The sequence below is a fragment of the Vombatus ursinus genome, unplaced genomic scaffold (genome assembly GCF_900497805.2).
Source record: "Vombatus ursinus unplaced genomic scaffold, bare-nosed wombat genome assembly UNPS02014779.1, whole genome shotgun sequence".
Taxonomy (NCBI): domain Eukaryota; kingdom Metazoa; phylum Chordata; class Mammalia; order Diprotodontia; family Vombatidae; genus Vombatus; species Vombatus ursinus.
Window position 1 is genome coordinate 32,440,998 of NW_020954557.1, and position 19,926 is coordinate 32,460,923.

Genomic DNA, 19,926 nt, shown 5'->3' on the forward strand with positions numbered 1-19,926 from the left:
CACTCAGCAAATTAGCACAGGTTACAAAAGATGGGGAATAGTCAATGCCAGAGAAGTTGTGGTAAAATAGGCAGACTAGTGCATTTTTGGTGGAACTGTGAACTAGTACAGCCATTCTGCAAAGCAAATTTGAAATGTTCAAACAAAGTGATTAAAATGTCAGGTTCTTTGCCTCAGAGATTTCATAACTAGGAATATGCCTGAGGTGGTCATTGATAAAAATGTCTCCATATATTTTAAAAATGTATACTGACATTTTTCAAGGGATCAAAGAACTAGAAACATAGTGATGCCCATCATTTGGGGCATGGCTAAAGAAATTGTGGTACATAAATATAATGCAATATTATTATAGTTAAGAAATAATGAATATGATGAATAAAAAGAAGCATGGAAAGATTTACACTAACTGATACAAATTAAAGTAAGCAGAGCCAAGAAAACAATGTACACTATAACAAAGTATATGGAAAGAAATACCATCAAAAATAATGAAAAGTGAACATTGCAAAATTTCAAAGAACAAACATGGCCCCAAAGAAGATGCATGAAAACACACATCCCCTTTTCCCTCTACTGTTTTGTGGAGGTGGAAGATACATAGGTGTGGGACATTGCTTATGTTTATGCATTGTCATGTAATAATTTATATATATATATATGTATATGTATACGTTCTTTCTATAACACTGTTTTAACATTCTTTATCCCAAAGGACAAGAATATTATGGGACCCTCAATTATAAGTGATGTGCCTATAGCCCATAATATGGTTTTCTGCTCCAAAACCTTGTCTCTTAGGCCCACCTTAGTATCTAAAATGCTAAATACTGTGTTTTAGAACAGACAAGACAGTTTCTCTTTTTAATGGATTCTTATTACCATTCTTATGATTTTAAGCTCAGTGGCAGGCAGGCATTCTTGATAATGGAAAAACCCACTTCTCATTCTGACAGTTTCCTTGTGTATCATTTTGCACTATTGTGTTCATGACTCTCTTTTACTTTTAATGTTAGTAAAATAGAATGGCTGCTATAAAGAATTCTCTGGTTTTATCACAAACTTTAATAGTTGATAGTAAAATAGTAGTATTATTTGGGTGATTAAACTGTGATCCAAAAGTTGTTTCATCCCCTTTATTTTCTTTAACAGAAATAAGTACACACAAGTGAGTTAAGCTAGTCTGAAACAACTAATATATAAAATCTCTTTCACTGCAAAGAAGAAATTCTAATAACTACTAGTCATTGGAATAAACACATTCCTCTTCAAGATGTTACTTCTTATGTCCATTTTGTACATGAAAAATTTTGTCATAACCATTGTCAGTGTGAAGTAGCATGGAGTTGTGAACTGTGTATATATATTATATGTATGTGTGTGTGTGTGTATGTATGTATGTACCCATGCATGCATGACCCTGGTAAAAGAACTTGATCTCTTAGGGCCCCATGCAACTTTTTAAGACTATAAATTGCAGAGAAGTTGCTAGATAAATTGGTATAGGGAGTTTCCCTACCAGGGTTTTGTTGGAACCTCAAAACATTTTCACCTTTAAGAATTCCTGATTTCCCTCAAGTCACATCTTGGTTCCTTTTACGTGAGGCTTTTCCTGCCTCTCCTAGTTGTTAGCTTTTTTCCCCTCTTGATGTTACTTTGTTTTCACTTACCGGTATGTATCTCGTAACTTGAGTATAAGCCCCTTGAAGGAAATGCCTGTTTTACTTTTATCCTTGTTTCCCCAGTGCCTAGTTAGAACAGTGCCTTGAATCAAGAAGGAATTTAATAAATGTCTGTTGAATTGAATTAAATGATAATCATTGACTTCTGATACACAATTGTCCACTTGTCCAAGGTCATATAAACCGCTGGTCTTCCTCCTTTCTCAGCTCTCCAGTCTTTTCCAGTGTCTTTTTCCTTTATATCTTTCATTGATTAAGTTTCTGGAGCAAAGTGTCAGTAACAGGGAGAAAGAATCTATAAGAAATTGTAGAATGTTAATAATCAATTCATCTTGATAAAAATCTTTCACAGATAACTGTGAGCATGATTAACATAGCCTAATTATTGTTATGTTCATAAACTGCTAAACTTTACCAGAAATCAGTTTGTGCTAATTCTATACTAATAACACTTAACTTGTGCAAATCCAACTGTTCTCAAAGGCCAGGTCAACATCTCAGTCTCAGGCTACTACTTTTAATTAAGGTACTTCAGTGTTTGACTGAACCACATGTTGGACCACAGAATAAAATTTTATTTGATTCAAGTAAAACTTAAGCCACTAATATTTTCAGGGCCCCAGGGAAGACTTTGGGGATACAATGACCAAAATGACACTGTCTCTGCCCTAAAGGAGCTTTCACATAAAATGAGCAACATAAATACGATTTGCCATTAGTCTGGCTCTTCTCCTAGAAGTAGAATATTAACAGAGGCTGGCAAAGAGCTTTGAAAAGTTTATAAAAAGAGATTCTAAAAGTGTTAAAGATCACACACACACACACACACACACACACACACTGGTGAGGAATTTCCTTTATTTATGCAAGGATTAGTACCTGTTTTGTAAATTATGTTATTTAGTTGTTTTACAGTCATTGTCTGACTCTACATGACCTCATTTGGGTTTTTCTTGGCAAAGATACTGGAGTGGTTTGCCATTTCCTTTTCCAATTCATTTTACAGATGAAGAAACTGAGGCAAACAAGGTTAAGTAACTAGCCCAGCTAGTAAATATCTGAGGTCAGATTTGGGCTCACAAAGAGAAGTCTTCCTGACTGCAAGCCTGGCATTCTATCTACTGCATCACCAAATAGTGACTAACTGGCTCCTTAGCCATAACAGCCAGGGGAAATTGTCTCAGTATTTTAGCATTCTTCACATAACCTTTAGAGTTTTAATCTGGTGTAGTGAGGCCGTCTCCCACAAAAAGCATGGGGAGTATTATGTATGAGGCTCAGAGGGAAGCCAAAATAGACACATTTATAGCCCTTCTTCCCTGCTACTCTGTTTCTCCAAAGGAAACTTTAATTCCTTCCAGGAGGGGAAGTAAGAGGTTGTGACCAGAGGCTGGCTACTACTCTTCTCAAAGTGAGAGGGTACTAGGCTAGAATTATATCTACTCCTTCAAATATTATTAGTCTAGAGGATATAATTTTAAGGTTCAGGCTAAAGTGATTGCTATTTCTTAATAGAGAATGGGGATACCCAAAGCTTGAATTCCTTCCCACCAAATAGCAGTTCCACAATGAAGACACATAGTAACTAGCAAAAAAGTTCATTTATCTAAATAGAACTCATAGAAATTAAACATGAGAATATATGGCAGACAATACATACTGAAGGAGCTATGATTGGGAGTGAGATAGCTCAGTTCAGCTGAAAGAATACTAGATCTCATCCAAAGGAAAATCCTCGATGTCTGTTGTACATTGGGAAGGAGGACATGACTGAAGTTCTACATGTCAACTTTTTCCGATAGTCTTCCTCCCTTTGTGCCTCTGAAGAGAGGTTGAAATCTTTTGTGTCTTCTGTCTTGATACTGGAAGCTAGAAAATTAACACAAAGGCATTGAAAAGCCCAGAGACCAAAGAACAAATTTCCCTTCTTTCCAACTCTTGCCAACTCCATGCAGGTGCAGTCATTGATCTCCCCCCATGAGGAAAGAGTCCCATACCAATGAACTTTGGGCTTGAGCTATAGAAATATTCTTTATTCGCTATCTGCCATTAGAGAAGCTTTTAAAAATAGAATTTGTTTCAGATCATTTCATCATCACTTTGTTGGTTAGAATTCACAATCCAGATGCCCCTGGAAAAATTGACTTACAATGCTCTCTGGTGAGCCAGTGGGGGGAAAAGTAGTGGTCTGGAAAAAAATAAAAAAAACAATAACAGAATAAAACTAATGTGATTTTAGACTGTAATCAGAGACAGAGAGTATCCAGAGCTAGAGGGGTGATAGCCTATTTGTTCTGCCCTGGTCTGATCACAGTTGCACTCTCGTTTTCAGTTCTGGGTGCCACATTTTAGGAAGGATATTAATAAGATTAAAGAACAATGTTCAGAAGATGGCAATAATAGTGGTGAAGGGCCTTGAAATGATGCCATTTGAGGATCAAAGAAACTGAGAATGGTTGACTTGGAAAGAGAAAACTTACACAAGTCATAACAGCTGCCTTGAAGTATTTGAACACCTCTTACATAAAAGAGGGATTAGATTTATTCTATTTGGCTCTAGAGGCCCTAGGAGCATTGGGTGGAAATTTCAGAGAGTCAAATAGAGTCCTGATATAACTTTCCTAATAAAGAGAGCTCTCTAAAGGTAGAGTGGACAACCTCAGGAAACATATGTTCGCTCTCCCTGGTGGGTTTTCAAGGAAAAATTGAATGACCTCTTCTGGTATATATGGGAGAGAAGATTCCTTTTCAGGTAAAATTTGCGCTAGATAATTTCTCTTTCTTCTCTCAGCTCTGAGATTTTCTGATGCTGAACAGAGTTTTATGGAGACAGATCCGTGGGCAGGATACAATTACAAACCAGAAACCTCCTAATTAGTACTTTCACTGTCTGTCTCATGAGAAATCAAGTAGTTCTTCAGACGTAGGTGGATTAGAGGTCAGTGGTCCCTTTCTGGTGCTATTTTTTTTAATAGTAGAGGGGGTGGATCAAGCAAAAGTGAAACATTTCAGTAAATTCAAATGCCTGTTTTTTGAAAGATAATGAACTAGTTTAGATAGGAAGCATAAATTGGTTATATAGCTCTGAACCAGGAATCTGAAGGCATGGAGAATGCACTGGCCTAGATTTATTGAGTCTACTCATCTCTCCAGGATATAGTCTTTTAGAAAAACTATCATTTTCATCCTCAACTTTTCCTTGCTTTTCCTTTGGGCACAACTCTCTCCACAGTTAGTAATTTATTGGGGGAATCAGTGGTCAACCAAACTGTTCTATAAACCCTATGAGCTACTAGAGAACCCTTAGGCACAGGGCACCAGGTTTCACTATTAGCCCACAACATCCACACCAATAGACTCATCTGGAATCTAATGAAAAATTGCCTCATTTCTTGGATGTAGTGCCAAATGGTCTAAATTTTTTTCGTTTTTTTAAATTTATGGAATAAAACAAGCATTTCCATAACATAGTATAATAAAAAAGATGATTGTACATGAAACTGCAAATCTATTATGTACAACTTGCTATTCCTTTTAAATATATAATAAAGTTATCATGTAAATTCATTTTTTTTCTTTTTTCCTTCCCCCGCCCCGAGATGGCTACCATTAAACATGTCTGTGTGTATATATATACATATATATATGTATATATGTATATATATAATATATATATATTTATGTAAAATCATTCTACACTTACTTCTATTTATCAGTTCTTTCTCTGGATGCAGATAGCATCTTTCTTCATGTGTCCTTTACAGTTAATTTGGATATTTATAATAGTCAAAATGACTTATTCACTCAAAGTGATTCTTAAAATAATATTGCTGTTTCTATATACAGTGTTCTCTTGGTTCTGCTCATTTTGCTCTTTGTTATTTTGAGCAAGTCTTTCCATGTTTTTCTAAGATCATTATTTGGTCAAAATTGTTGGGAAAACTGGAAAGCAGTATGGCAAAACAGGGCATAGACTAATATCTTATACCATTTACCAAGATAAGGTCAAAATGGATATGTGACCTAGATATAAAGAGACATAGTAGAAGAAAATTAGAAGAACATGGAAATATAACCTATCAGACTTATGGATAAGTGATTGATTTTTGAATAAATAAGAGATAGAAAAGTTAGATGTAAAATGGATAATTTCAATTACATTAAATTAAAAAGTTTTTGTACAAATAAAACAAATGTAGATAAGATCAGAAGGAGAGCAGAAAATTGGGAAGAATTTTTTTTCCAAGAAGTGATAGGCTCTCAGAGGTGACAGACCACCTCCATTAATTAGTATTTAGGGAGGGATTCAGGCCCTAGAAGAAGACAAGTTCAGAGAATTTCCAGGGAATTGCAGAATCCTAGGCCTCCTGGGTAGACATAGAAACCAGCATACAGCAAGCATGCCTGAGTGCTGGTAATTATTGCCTCCTATCAGTGCTCTCCTATGGTATCAAGTCACAGCCATGAGCTCTAAGGAGGTTTTATATCGGATGGATGGTGCCCATTTTCATGGCTTTCCTATTGCAGAGGAGCAAGGAGTGTCCATAGTATGTGCAGTGGGCTCACATGTGAGCTTCCTTTTATAAAAATGATTTCAAGGAGGCAGATTGCTTTAAACAAACTGTCATTCCTCTAATGCTTCTATTGCATGTGTTCTGACCATCAAAGTGACCTCTATAAATTGAAACCTCAGTTTTGGCTCTTGGTTTCCCATTCCTATCTCATCCCCTGGATTTAGCTTTGGCATTCTTTAGAAACTAGTCTCTGACCTACGAGAAATGCAAATTGTAGTCTGACCCTGGGCAGCTAGTTGGTGCAGTGGATAGAGTGCTGGCCCTGGAGTCAGAAAGACTCATCTTCCTGAGTTCAAAACTAGCTTCAGATACTTACTTAGTAACTGTGTTACCCGGGGCAAGTCACTTAACCCTCTTTACCTCAGTTTCCTCATCTGTAAAATGAGCCAGATAAGGAAATTACAAACTACTCCAGAATCTTTGCAAGAAAAACCCCAAATCAGACATGACTTAAAAATAAGCAAGCAACTTTTAACTCTAGCCCTAACACTTTATCCACTATGTCATCTAGCTGCCTCAAATTTAGGTTTTTTTTTTTGGAGCCTAGAGTGTTGTGTTGCATAATTTCTGCATAATTGGCTTTGGATAATAAGTCTGGAATAAGAGTAACCCATCTATAATTTCCAGTGGTGATGTCTTGGTCCTGAATCAATATCATAAAACCTTCTGTTTCTAGAAACAAATCCATATGAATCAGCCATACCTTTGATGTTTCACTATCAGCAGAGTCATATGAATGTCCTTTGTAGGAAGCTTTGGTTACACTCTTGAATATGAGTGGTCCCTATCCAGAGGAAATCATCATTTGGTTACTTCTACAAGTTCAGGACATGTACCTACAGTGTTATCAGCTTTACTGTTGTGCAGTGAAGTGATATCTACTTGTTCTAAACATATTTTTGTAGGTTTTTAACTTGCTGTCGTGTGCTCTGAAAACACTTGTCAACCTTCTTTCTCCTTTTTGACAAGATTGTTATTACTATTATAGTTGTTGCTGTTTTCATTGTTCAGTTATCATTAACACAGTAGATCATGAATTGCCATATTAAATTAGATCAATGATTTACCATTTCATTTGATATTTTGCATGTGTATTTGAATATGTTCTGTTTGCAAGATCAGATATCTCCAAAATGCCTTGGTTCTGTAATTTTTTTAGATTATCCCTATATGGTAAGACTTGTCAATGCTAGAATGTTGTAACTTGATTGGTGATGATGTTGCTGGATTTGGTTATGTAATCTTATTTTAGGAGGGAGATGTAAAGGACGTATACAAATCATATTGAACATTTTTCTGATGCTTGAGCCTTTAGGAAATTATAAAGTATTGAACGCTTTTCTCTTTGGGAAATTGTAATTCTATATTTGAACAAGAAAAATACTCAAATCTTTTTTTTTAACAGATCAATTCCTTTATTTCAAAAGAATAAGTTGTTTCTTCTCTGTAACTCTGAATGAATCAGATGGCCAATCATTTATGTTTAAAGATAGTGTTGCTATTTTGAAATCTTTCTTCTCTTTGAGTATAGGGCTTGATCATACAACTGACAGAAGTCCCTTCAAAAAGCTAAACAGATCAAAGTTGGCTTAGTTCACATTATTCTCTTTTGACTTTAAGGTTTTTACCACATTGTAGGGAGGTAGGTATCTCTTTGGAGAAAGCTTGATGTATCTTTTAGGGGTTCAATATTGCTTTAAACTTTTTTTCATATCTTTGCTAATCTAATGTTAAATCTGATTACATTTTAGTTAGATTATGTAATTAGGTTATATAATATAAACTGATCATATATATATCAGTTTTTAAAAAATATTTTTCTGTCTCATTATTGATTAGAAACTTAAAGCTTAACTGATGCTATACTTTTTAATACAAATCATTTATAATTTCATGCTTTGATGTTTCAGTGTATCTTTGATCTCAATAATGGACTTAGTCCAATGATGTCCTCTTATTCCTCTTCAATTCATGACCCTGTCTTCTTACAAATCCTGTACAACAGGTGTTCATCTGAGGGACTGGGTGCTTTTTTCTAGTTCTCTTGACATTGCATGAATACAAATCAAACCATCCTTTGGTCATTACTCAGTCTGGCAATCTGACTAGCACATCTTCATAATTTCATAGTTTCTTACAAATCTGATTCTATCACATGCATTATTACTAGTAATGTGGAGACCAACAGAGTTTTGGCAGTTTACAAATTTTTCTCTTATGGAAAATTCCATAACAAAATGGAAAACTTTGCTTTTGTTTGTAGATTATGCATTTTACAGATTTGTTTGGTATAATCTAAATGGATTTCCACGATTTTGGTTTGATATTTCAATTGCCTTTATCCATTAACTCCAACCTACATTAATGCTTCACTTCCAGACATCTAATGGTACTTTTTGGATTTTATTTTGTGTCTTATATTCATCTTTAACTGATCCATCTGAAGCTATGCCTTCTCAATAAGACTGTTAAGCATCCTTTTTTGGTCTCATAGATCTCATTGAGCTTGGTAGGCATTTATCAGGTGTTCAACAAATACTTGTTTAATTGAATGTCATTTAGAGCTTTTAAAAGTTAATTTTTTGAATAAAGTATTCATTTATTCTCTCTGTTATCATCAACAATTTTATGTTTCTATTCAGTGCTGAGTAATTAAGGAATAGAGTACAGCTCAAGAAAGAGAAAACATGTTGTGCTTATAAGCAACTGGACTGGGTTATTTAATAAGGACCCTATCAGCTATTCAGCTGAGCATCACTATATCTGACATCACAGCTGTTCTATTGTAATTTTTCAGGAATTAATTGTAATGTACTTAAGTGTGGCAAAAATATGGTAAAATGAAAAAAAGCATACAGAGATCTGGACTGGAGATCACGTTTATACTTTCAGCTCTACCGTTAACTCAGTGTATGATTTTATTTTTCTGGTCTTTAATTTTCTCATCTGTAAAATGAGAGGCTTGGACTCAATATCTCTGTGGCCCATTTCAATTCTGAGTCACTGTTTCTATGTGATATTACTCTGAGTTACTGTGCTGCTGAGTGACAGATAATAATAATGAGTTTAGCTCTATATAACACTTTCAAGTTCACATAACACCTTCCTCATTATAGCTGAGTGATGTAGCCAATGGTAGCCACTAAGAAGTGGCAGGAATTGAATTCAAAACCAGATCTCTCATGTCTAAGATTAGTCAGTGCTTCCCTCCACTCCCACCCCACCCCCATTATTCTGCATTGTTTTTACCAACATCCCACCTCTCCAACAAGCTGGTAAAACAATGATACTATTAAGTGCCCAATAGCCATCCAAAGGAAAAGAAGTATAATCATGATGACAAGAAACTATGAAGTGTTAGAGATTATCTCTATATGTGACTGTAGGGCACAAGAGTTGAATTTGAAGAATGTCCCACCAATCTTATAAACAGAAGGATCACAATTACTAGCTCACGTTTTAAAGGCAGTTTATAAAATAGCTTATTCACAATAAACCTGAGAGTAAGATATGTGGATATTATTACCTAGATCAAACCTGGTTTATTAGAGGAAGGATGTGTGTGTAAGGAGGGAGGGCTTTTCTAAAGCTTCTATAATATGGTTGCTTGTCATTTATGCTATGGTATTCATGAGGCTGAAGTGGCAACTTACTAAGTCTCTGACAGTAGAAGAAACTGAAATATGATTTAGGATAGTTTTCATTTGATTTATTCATTTGATTTGGTTTATTTATACCATATTTATGTATTTATGATTCTTTGACAAGTAGGGAGATTTAACCATATAAATATTTGTTAAAATCTTATTCATTTAGAAACCACTAGGCTGGTATTTTTGGGGGGATGGGGAGGGGCTGGCTATGAATTATACATTATGAAGGTGACTATAAAAATATCACTATTTATATTTGCATTCCTCCAATTAAAATAGTTTACCTATTTTAATCTCCATCAACGTTGTTATTCTTTTCTATAAAAATAAATTTATTATTTTACTTATTTTAAAAATTCTTGCCTTTTTCAATTTTGAGATCCAAATTCTCTCCTTCCCTCCCACCCACCCCCACCCACTGAGAAGGCAAGCAAAATGATATCAATTAAACATGTGAAATCATGTATAACATATTTCCATATAGCCATATAGAAAGAAAGGAAGGAAGGAAGGAAGGAAGAAAGAAAGAAAGAAAGAAAGAAAGAAAGAAAGAAAGAAAGAAAGAAAGAAAGACAGACAGACAGACAGACAGACAGACAGACAGACAGACAGAAAGAAAGAATACTTAAATTTCTACCGAGTTCTTTAGTTCTCTCTCTGGAGGTGGATAGCATTTTTTTTCTCCAATCATGAGTCCTTTGGAATTGTCTTCTATCATTGTATTGCTCAGAGGAACCAAGTCTTCCACAGTTGATCATCATTACAACATTGCAGTTACTGTGCACAGTGATCTTCTGGTACTTCTCATTTTACTTTGCATCAATTCATATATGTCTTGCCATGTTTTCTCTGAAAACACCCCCTTCATCATTTCTTATATCACAATAGTATTCTATTACAATCACATGCGACAACTTGTTCAGCCATTCTCCAACTCTTTGCCACCCCAAAAAGAGCTGCTGTAAATATTTTGGACATATAGGTCCTTTTCCTTTTTCTTTGATCTCTTTGGGGTACAGACCTAGTAATGGTATTGCTGAGTCAAAGGGTATGCTCAATTTTATGCCCTTTGGGCATAGTTCCAAATTATTCTCCAGAATGATGGACTAGTTCATGAGTCCACCAACAATTTATTAGTGTACCTCTTTATCCTCATCTCCTCCAGAATTTGTAATTTCTGATAGGTGTGAGGTGGTGTGAGGATAAAATATCCTCAGGGATATTTTAACTTGCATTTCTCTAATCAATAGTGTTTTAGAGCATTTTTCATATGAGTGTAGATAGCTTTGATTTCTTCTGATCACTGTTCATATCCTTTGACCATTTATCAATTGGGAAATGGCTTTATAATTCTCTTGAATATTTACTGATTTTCTGTATAGACTAATGTTTAAAAAGTAATAATATACACACAAACATATTCAATTTAGAATTTTCAAAAATGTGGGCAGTTTCTATTGAGGTTTGCATTTGTATTTATAATCAATCAAGATGAATTTATTAAATAGCTACTATGTATAGGGTACTTTAATATTCATGTTCCTCCCATTTGGGGATTACCATACTTACCTGGGTTCAATGTAAGGGTAAGATATAGATTAAAGCTCATACCAGTCTCTAATAAGCAGGAACCCTAAATCAAGTGGCAAACTATTTTATTAGAATGAAGAGTAGAGTTAACATGCTTGCAGCACAATCATTCTCACTCTGCCCCACCCACCCCAATCTCACATAGACTCACCCCAAAGTGGAAGATTTGTATGGTGAGTTATGGAAAGGTTTAGGCTTCAGTCGTCTACCTTGCATCATGAGTAGAAGACCCCCTGCCCAAGTTCTTATTACTTCATCTCCCAGAAGATGATTGTGCCTTACTGCTTCTCATTTCTGCCTCCTGAAAATGCTTGGTGGAGTACAGAACTTTGTTTCTATAACAGTTCACCTTGCATCTGCCTCTGTTTAAGCATAGACATATTGGCTCACTGCTACACTCTTCCCCCATAAACTGTCCTTTGCCCAACTTCTCCCTCTGTGGTCCTCATAGCGCTCCTCTCTGCCTCCATAGCTTCTCTCCTCTGAAGCTTCCTTCCCCTCTGCCGCTTCCCGCTATTGCTATGAAGATTATTTGGGGAGGAAGGGATCATCAGTTGTGAAGATCAGGAAGAGCTTCACATAGCAGATGGTGCTTGAATGAAGGTTGGGTAGGATTACATAGAGTGTAGGCAGTGAAAGATGGAGAGCTATGTGTGAGGAACAGTAAGTATAAAGGCTAGTTTGGTTGGACCATAGAGTACATGAAGGGAAATAAATTGTAAAAATGTGAAAAGGTTGAGAGAAACTTTACATGGAGACTAGAAGAGTAAATATTTTATCCTAGAGGCAATAGGGAGACACCTAAGTTTATTATGTTGGGAAGTGATATGGTCAGATCCACACTTCAGGAAAATTACTCATTAATTTATTGACTAACTGATTTTAGTCTAGAAGTATTTCTTTTTTCTAGGTGAGGGATGGAAATGGAGTTAGAATAAAATATTTTCAGGTGGCTATGCCATACAGCCATATTTAATTACTAGCTATGCTCCATACCCTAAAATTCTTTTGTGTTGGTGCTGGAAATCATCCAAAGTAATTTCTAGGAAATTCAGCTAAAGTGTTCTAGAATGGTACCTTAGTGCTTTTATAAGCCACAATTTGTTTTGCAAGCATATTTTCCAGGAAAAGGATTAAATCCTAACAGGCAAAATAGATAAGCATCAAATCTTTATGCATATTGTATCTCTGTAGAGTCAGGGAGTAGGGAACACATATTCTTTGTTTCTGGCATGTGTGGGTCATTCTAGAGAAGAATTATTTGCTTATAACCTATTGAAAGGGAATCCTTACAAAATATATACATAATTTCTAGAAACATCATTTTGATAGCATGAGAACCCTTAGTCACTGGCCATTATTCTTGAATTTCAAGAGCTTAATTTCTTTTATAGAAAAATAGCCAACCTGAGCTCTGTGGGGAATAATCAATACCTGAAGGCCACCTTGTGTGACATTTCAATCCCTGGAGAGAATGTGAATGAATAGATCATATTGAATCTATAGGTCACATTCTCTACTAGCCACCTGTTTCATTCTAAGTGAAATTAAAGGCATTAATTATTTTGTTCTGAAAATAGAGCTCATGGCCTTAATATATTCTCAATCTCCTCTCAATATTTTATTCCAGTTATATCTCTCATAATATGTGCATTTGAGATATAGAAGTGTGGGATAGTGGAAAGTGTACTGATTCTTGAGTTGGAAGATCTGAATTCAATTCCCATCCCTGATATTTCTGACTTTGGTGGCCTTAGGTCATTCCCTTAAACTCATTTAGTCTCAATTTCTTCATCTATAAAATTAAGGGGTTTGACTAGATGATCTCTGGGATCCATTCCAGCTCCAACCCTTTCATCATGGGATATTTTTTCTTTTCCCATAGATGCCCTTGTGTTTCTTTTTCTTGTATGCTTAGTCTAAAGGAATGTACTTAAATAACTTTGGACAACATTATAAAATATTCCTAATTGAATAAGAAATTCATGAGGAATGGGAGAAAATTCTGTCAGGTTCCCCCAAAAGTATGGTAGAACATAATAGATAGAGGCCTAGACTTGGAGTCAATTCAATTCACTTTAGTAAACATTTATTAACCTCCTACTCTGTACCAAGCACCATGATAAGAACTAGGGTACAAATAAGAAAAAAAAAGACTCCCTGCCCTCAAGGACCTTACAATTTAATGGAGAAAGACCACACACAAAATACACAAAAGAAAGCTTAAAAAAGGCAGAGAAGGTACTTCCTCCCAGGCATGATGATGTTGGAGTGGATTATAAGAGAGAAGCTGGTGGGAAATGGTTGGGCTATGAGATATCTGATCCCTTTTTAAATGGAGGCTTTGGGAGAAATTCTTTTTTCCAGTCCTTCAATGGAGAAGCAGAAGCTACTCAGGGTACCGAGGAAGTGTGAGTACCAAAGTTAATGTAGTCTCTGCCAAGGATGATGAGTTAGTTACCTAGTAATGAGTTTTTAGAGTCAGACTGAAAGTAGTTGCCCTGAGCAATAAACTGGTGACTTGGTCCTCAGTTATTTTTCCCCAATAAAACTTACTCCATTGCTTCATTTTTCTTCTTTTGCTGTTGCTTCATTTTCTACATTTGGGGGCTTCTTATATTACTTGGTGTGGTTAGAGGGAAGGTCAAGGAAAATTGCCCCTTTGGAAACCTTTTGCCCTGCCATCTGCCCAGAAATCTTCTTCACTCTGAGTTATTTTGTGATACATAGCACCCTTATCAGCTTAAAAAATCTAAACCCTAGAAATTCAGATGAACAGACAAATGAAAAATGCCACGTATTTCATAGTTTCCCCACAGCTTTGTATTGGGTCCTCTTCTTTTTGGTGGCAAGTCAGATGGAAAGGTCTCATGGTCTTCAGGGTACAGCAGCAGTAATACCTCTTCTTAAATGTCATTTCTACTGCTGAAATCACATCAGTTTATAATGCTGAATCGTGACAAATGAAACAATTCCTAAACTCAAGGAGCTCACATCCTATCAAGAAAGATAGTCCGTACCTACATAAATATATAAAACAAACATAAAGAGCATAAATGTAATGCACTTAAATAAGGTGTGTTTTGAGAGGGAAGGTGCTAGCAGTTGAGGGAATCAGGAAAAGCTTTATGTAAAAGTCATTTCCTAAGTTGTGTCACTTGAGAACAAACCAAGAACTGTCATCTGGCAGAGGGGAAGAGCTGTAATAGTTGGCCTGTTCCATCAAACCTCTATGAGTTACACATTATGTAGGATTGAAACAAAGAAGTAAGGAAACAGTCATTTGATTGGCCAGTACAGAGACAGTCTCCAGAAAAGACACATAGGTTACTTGAGATGTCTTAACAGGAGAAAACTCCTTATATTCCTTGTAATGATTTCCACTGCTAAAACCATGCCAGTTTCTGATGTTGAACCAATTGACAATGCCAAATGAAACAGTTCCTAACCTCATACTAACCAATATTTGGCTTCCTGGGAAGGTTTATGGGGTCAACATAACCTGAACATCCTGAGTTAAACATTAAATGAATCTGTGCTTTAAGCGACAAATTTGGTCTCTCAGCCAAACCAGGTTAGGTTCAAACAATGCAGTAAAGTTTTCCTACAATTCTCCCCCTCTGGGGCTTTTTAAAGTCCAACATTGCTGTTACTGGAGGAAGCATGATAACAGAAGCAGAGAGCTAGGCTAAGGTTTCAAAGGAAGTTCATTAAAATAATCCAAGACAGGTAATACATCTCATTTATTGCCCATCTTATCAAGAACATGATGGAATTCCTTCAAGGAGTGATAGGGACCATACTGGTGGCAACTCATAGTCAAAGGGATCAAACTGAGTAGACATCAGGGCCTGTAAGTCAGGGGAGTTAGACTTGTAGTAGGAAATAAGTGCAAAAACACAACAGACAAGACCAAAAATACAATACAGGGAAATTTCCTAGTCCTTGAAAAAACACACAGCCATAAGTATAACAAAAAAAGTTAAAAAAAGATAGATTCAAAGTTCTGTGCTTTCTTTGATGTCATACAAGTTGAACTTAGTTGAGCAGAGTCATAATCTCATACATCCTCTATGGAAACAAACCTAATTAAACAGATTCTATAGGTAAACTAAGTCAGGTTACAGATTCAACTACATTCAATCAGTTTATTACATCTTGGGTCTTAGCTGTTGCATGTGACCATCTGATACTTGGAAACATTTTCTCTTGGAAATTCTGGAGTAGATCGCATTCCCAGGGCAATTCTGGAGGGATGTTTCTCTTAAATTTGGTTTTTCAGGTACTAGTTTATGTGGTGAAAGCCATTTTGAACCTTATGGAGGTAACTCTATCCTTGTCCTTTTGTCATTGTTCTTAATAAAAGTATTTGAAGACTAGTTATATCTATTTATCATCTGGGGCAGCTAGGTGGTGCAGTAGATAGAGTAGTAGGCCTGAAGTCCAGAAGACTAACTTTTATGAGTTCAAATCCAGCCTCAGATACTTAGTAGCTGGGCAAGTCACTTAACCCTTTTTGCCTCAGTTTCCTCAGCTATAAAATGAGCTGGGTAGGAATGGCAAACAACTCCAGTACCTTTGCCAAGAAAAACCCAAATGGGGTTACAAAGAGTTGGACAATTAATCATCTATCTATTTATCATTTATCTGTATCCTAGTTCTTAGGGAAAACAATCTAATTTTGTTGCTTTCTCAAGGTAAAAATCTCTACACCATTAAAATATAAAACTTTACGTAAAATTTAAAACTTTTACATCTTTATCACATCACATTTTTGTTCTATCTTCCCTATTGATAATATATATTATCCTCATATATCATTGAAGAAAGAATGAGATACTTCAAGAACCTAATTAGATACATGAATATATAACTATTAGTCAACACAAATTCAAAATAGAAAAATAAAAAAAAACAATAAGATCTTTCATACTTGCATCCAGTTATAATAATTCAGAGATGTTTGAGTATTGCAACAACAAGGTTCATCATATATTTAAAAAAAAACAACTTTCACAGTTCACGTGCCCCAGTTATAACAATTTGCAATGAAAGAAAGAAGGGACATGGTCATAACAACATCAAAATTTTCCCTTCAAGGGTATAGTCTCACCTGACATTAGGAAAAGGAAACAGGAAAAATTTAGCTCTGTTTGATTCCAGGTAATAGTCAACCTTTAAAGTTAACCTTTATTTTGAAACAGCCAATTATGCAGGAAAGTTTCTTATTATTCACAAGATATCAGAGTCAAGCTCAGACGTAATCGGATGGGAACCTTCCTCTTCAGAAAGGAAATAGCACAATGGGGAAAGTGGGTCAAGAGGATTCTATAATAACATTTGCAAGGTCATCCCCTCAACCTTCCCAGGCACAGAAAGCCATCTATAACAGTTCTCAGATCACACTCCCTTTGAACATCACGTGGCATTTCCCTTGAATGGTGGATTATTGGCTTAATGGCAATTCAGACAAGCATACATGAAATAAAAACTCAGAATAATATCAAATTACAATCCCAAGAGATTTTACCTCAAATAGTAAGTTTCATTGATCACATCTCAGGGCTAGTTATAGCTATTATTATTTTTCTCATGTTTTTGCCATAACAGTTAATAACAAACACATACAAGATCCTATTTAATTCATCCTTTCTAGCTTAAATCCATCCTAGGACTTAAATAGATCATTAGAAATTTTTAAAAATCATATTCTGGAGTTTCACACACATGACAAAAACCTCAATACATGCAATTCCAGGTGCACTTCCATCATTTTCATAAACAGTGGTCAAGCAATCTATCAGATTAAAAATCACCCTTCACAAAATAACTAGTAAGCCCTTTCACCTCAGCTGTGAGCCATCTTAGTTTCTCATTAAACTACTTCATTATTTTAGCAAAATATTCTTTCTGCAAGGCTGGTAAGATTTTATGACCTTGCTAAAGCTGAAGATCCAGGGGACTGAAAATCTGACAAGTCCCCAAAGAACTTTACAGATAATGCAAAATCTGTGGTACTTTCCCAAACAGTAAATAATAATTTTTATAAAAGCAAAATATACCGAATCAAATATTTGAAAGTTTTTCAAACCATAATAACAGCAGTCTATGAAAAGAAGAGTTAGTTTTCCAATGATATGATTGCATCACCCTCTGGGTATTATTTCTCAAATTAATACCATTTCTTATGCAATGATTTCCCAAAATCACAATACAAGGAAAATTAGAAACCTAACAAAAATGTAAATAATGTTTTAGATTTTTAAGACATGGCAAAACTTATTGCCAGTCAAACAACATTACCCCACTCACAGGGGACAGGCAATGCCAAGATGAGATGTGGAGTATCACAAATGAGGAACAGATAGAAGGCTAATCTTGCTGGATCATAGATTGCAACAGGGAAGTAATGTCCAATGAGGCTATAAAGAAAGAGTGGTTGACAGTAGGTTGTGAAGGACTTCACAAGCTACACAAAAGAGTTTTTACTTTATCCAAGAGGCAATGGGGAGTCACTAGAGTTGATTGGTAGGGAGGGGGAGGAATAACATGGTCAGTTCTGAACTTAAGGGCCTGGGAGGATGATGGTGGTTTTGATAGAAATAGGGACATGTTTTTGAAGAGAGAAAGGTCTAGGAGGAAACAAAATGAGTTAATATTTGTTTGTGTGTATGAGAGGGATTAAAGCAAGTTGGTGAAGATCCTTGTGGTTTTGACCCAGGGAAGAAACTTCAAATTCTTGCCATTTTCCTTCCTAATTCACTTCTTGTTTCTCACTTCCTTTCCCTTATACCAGTTTTTTTGACCAGTGAGGTATGGCAAGAAGAGTGGTCAGAGGAGAACTTAAATCTTTCCCAAAACAAAACTACTCAAAAGCAACAAATTCATTGGAAAAATTATTGCAAGGAATATGTTTTTTGAGATGTGTATCTCAAAAATATTATCATATCAAATATATATACATGTGAGTGAATATTTTATATATAAAAACATTATCATATCAAAACATATGTGTATACTTATATACATGTGTATATATGTTTATGCGCACATCAGTGTCACAAAACAAACCTAAGTTCTGCCTGGAGGCTGGTTTCAGTACATGTTATAGGCAACTCTCTAAGACTAAGTTGCTGAAAAGACGCTGACTTGTATTGGTAAAAGGAGTTCATCTGGGAGTTCTCTATAATCAATGAAATCATAGGCTCAGATACTATTCCTGTAACAGCAACAGGATCAATAATGACAGCAGTAATAAAATATGAATCAATAAATAAATGTAACTTTGTAGTTATTTAAGTGTATACCCTTATTAGTATTCTTCGTAATCTTAGAAAGTATTTGTAGGAAATTGCTACTTTACACTCTTCATGCAGGAGAACATATGAGCATTTGAAGTTGTTCCCAGGCATTTATAAAATGAATCTTTCTCCTTCTGTCTCTTAGACTAAGATGTTTAGTAAAACAGCTGGAAAAAGGTGATATCAATGTCGTGGACTTAAAGAAGAATATTGAATATGCAGCATCTGTGTTGGAGGCCGTTTACATCGATGAAACGAGGTAAGTCATCATTTCTCAGTCCACCCACACAAAAACCTCTGGGATATAGTGTATCCTGGCCAGAATACCACCACCTTTTAGAGATGTAAAGTTTCTGCAGCTGATAAATGAGACAAAGATCATTTCTCCTATTCATGTATGTGACCATGGACAAGTCATCCTGATCTTGATGAGCTATTTCATCATTTATAAAATGAGAATGACATCTATAATAACTCTTTCATAGGATTATTGAGAGGCTCACGGGAGAAAATTATTTAAAGTGCTTCTCAAGCGTTAAAATGTTATATGATAGTCAATTATTGTTTTTATGATTCTAAACACTAACTCTAACTAAACTAATTTTTTCCAAATTCTAAAATTTTAAATATTTTTTCAGGTCAGTCATTATTTTTACTTTTAAAAATCATTAATCTAAAATATGCCTAATGTTAAAGAATTTGTTCTTTAATGTAAGGAGGAAAAAAAAATTTGTAGGAACTATAGTTGTCTTAAAGTAGAATTGGGTTGTCTTGTAAATTAGAGTGTTCCCTTTTGCCAGAGTCCTTTAAGCTGAGTCTGTGTGGCTCCTTGTTGGGATTGATGTAGCGGGTACTTCTTTTCAGGAAAAGATGGGGTTAAAGATTCCTGAAGTGCCTTCCAACTTTAGCATTCATTCTGTGATTCTATAGATCCTATAATTTTATACATCTGTCATGTAAACCTTTAAACATGTTTCAATTCACATCAAAATGCAATAATAACTGGAATAAGAGTTGTTTTTGCTAGCTTGTTTATTTTACACCTGGAAAAAGAGTAAGCAAAAGGGCCTCTAATTAGGGTCACAAGGAGAGAATCAAGGATCCCGACATAAGGTAAATGAGTGAG

At 35.4% G+C, this 19,926-nt stretch overlaps 1 protein-coding gene across 2 annotated transcripts in view; it reads left to right on the top strand.

Annotated features, from left to right (window-relative positions):
• Positions 1–19,926, top strand: part of PDE1A (phosphodiesterase 1A) — a 342,826-nt gene that overhangs the window by 172,381 nt on the left and 150,519 nt on the right. For both annotated transcript variants that reach the window (XM_027866098.1, XM_027866099.1), the window contains exon 2: positions 18,946–19,059. In XM_027866098.1, coding sequence (XP_027721899.1) covers positions 18,946–19,059 — 114 coding nt within the window. The remainder of the gene's footprint in view (positions 1–18,945; positions 19,060–19,926) is intronic.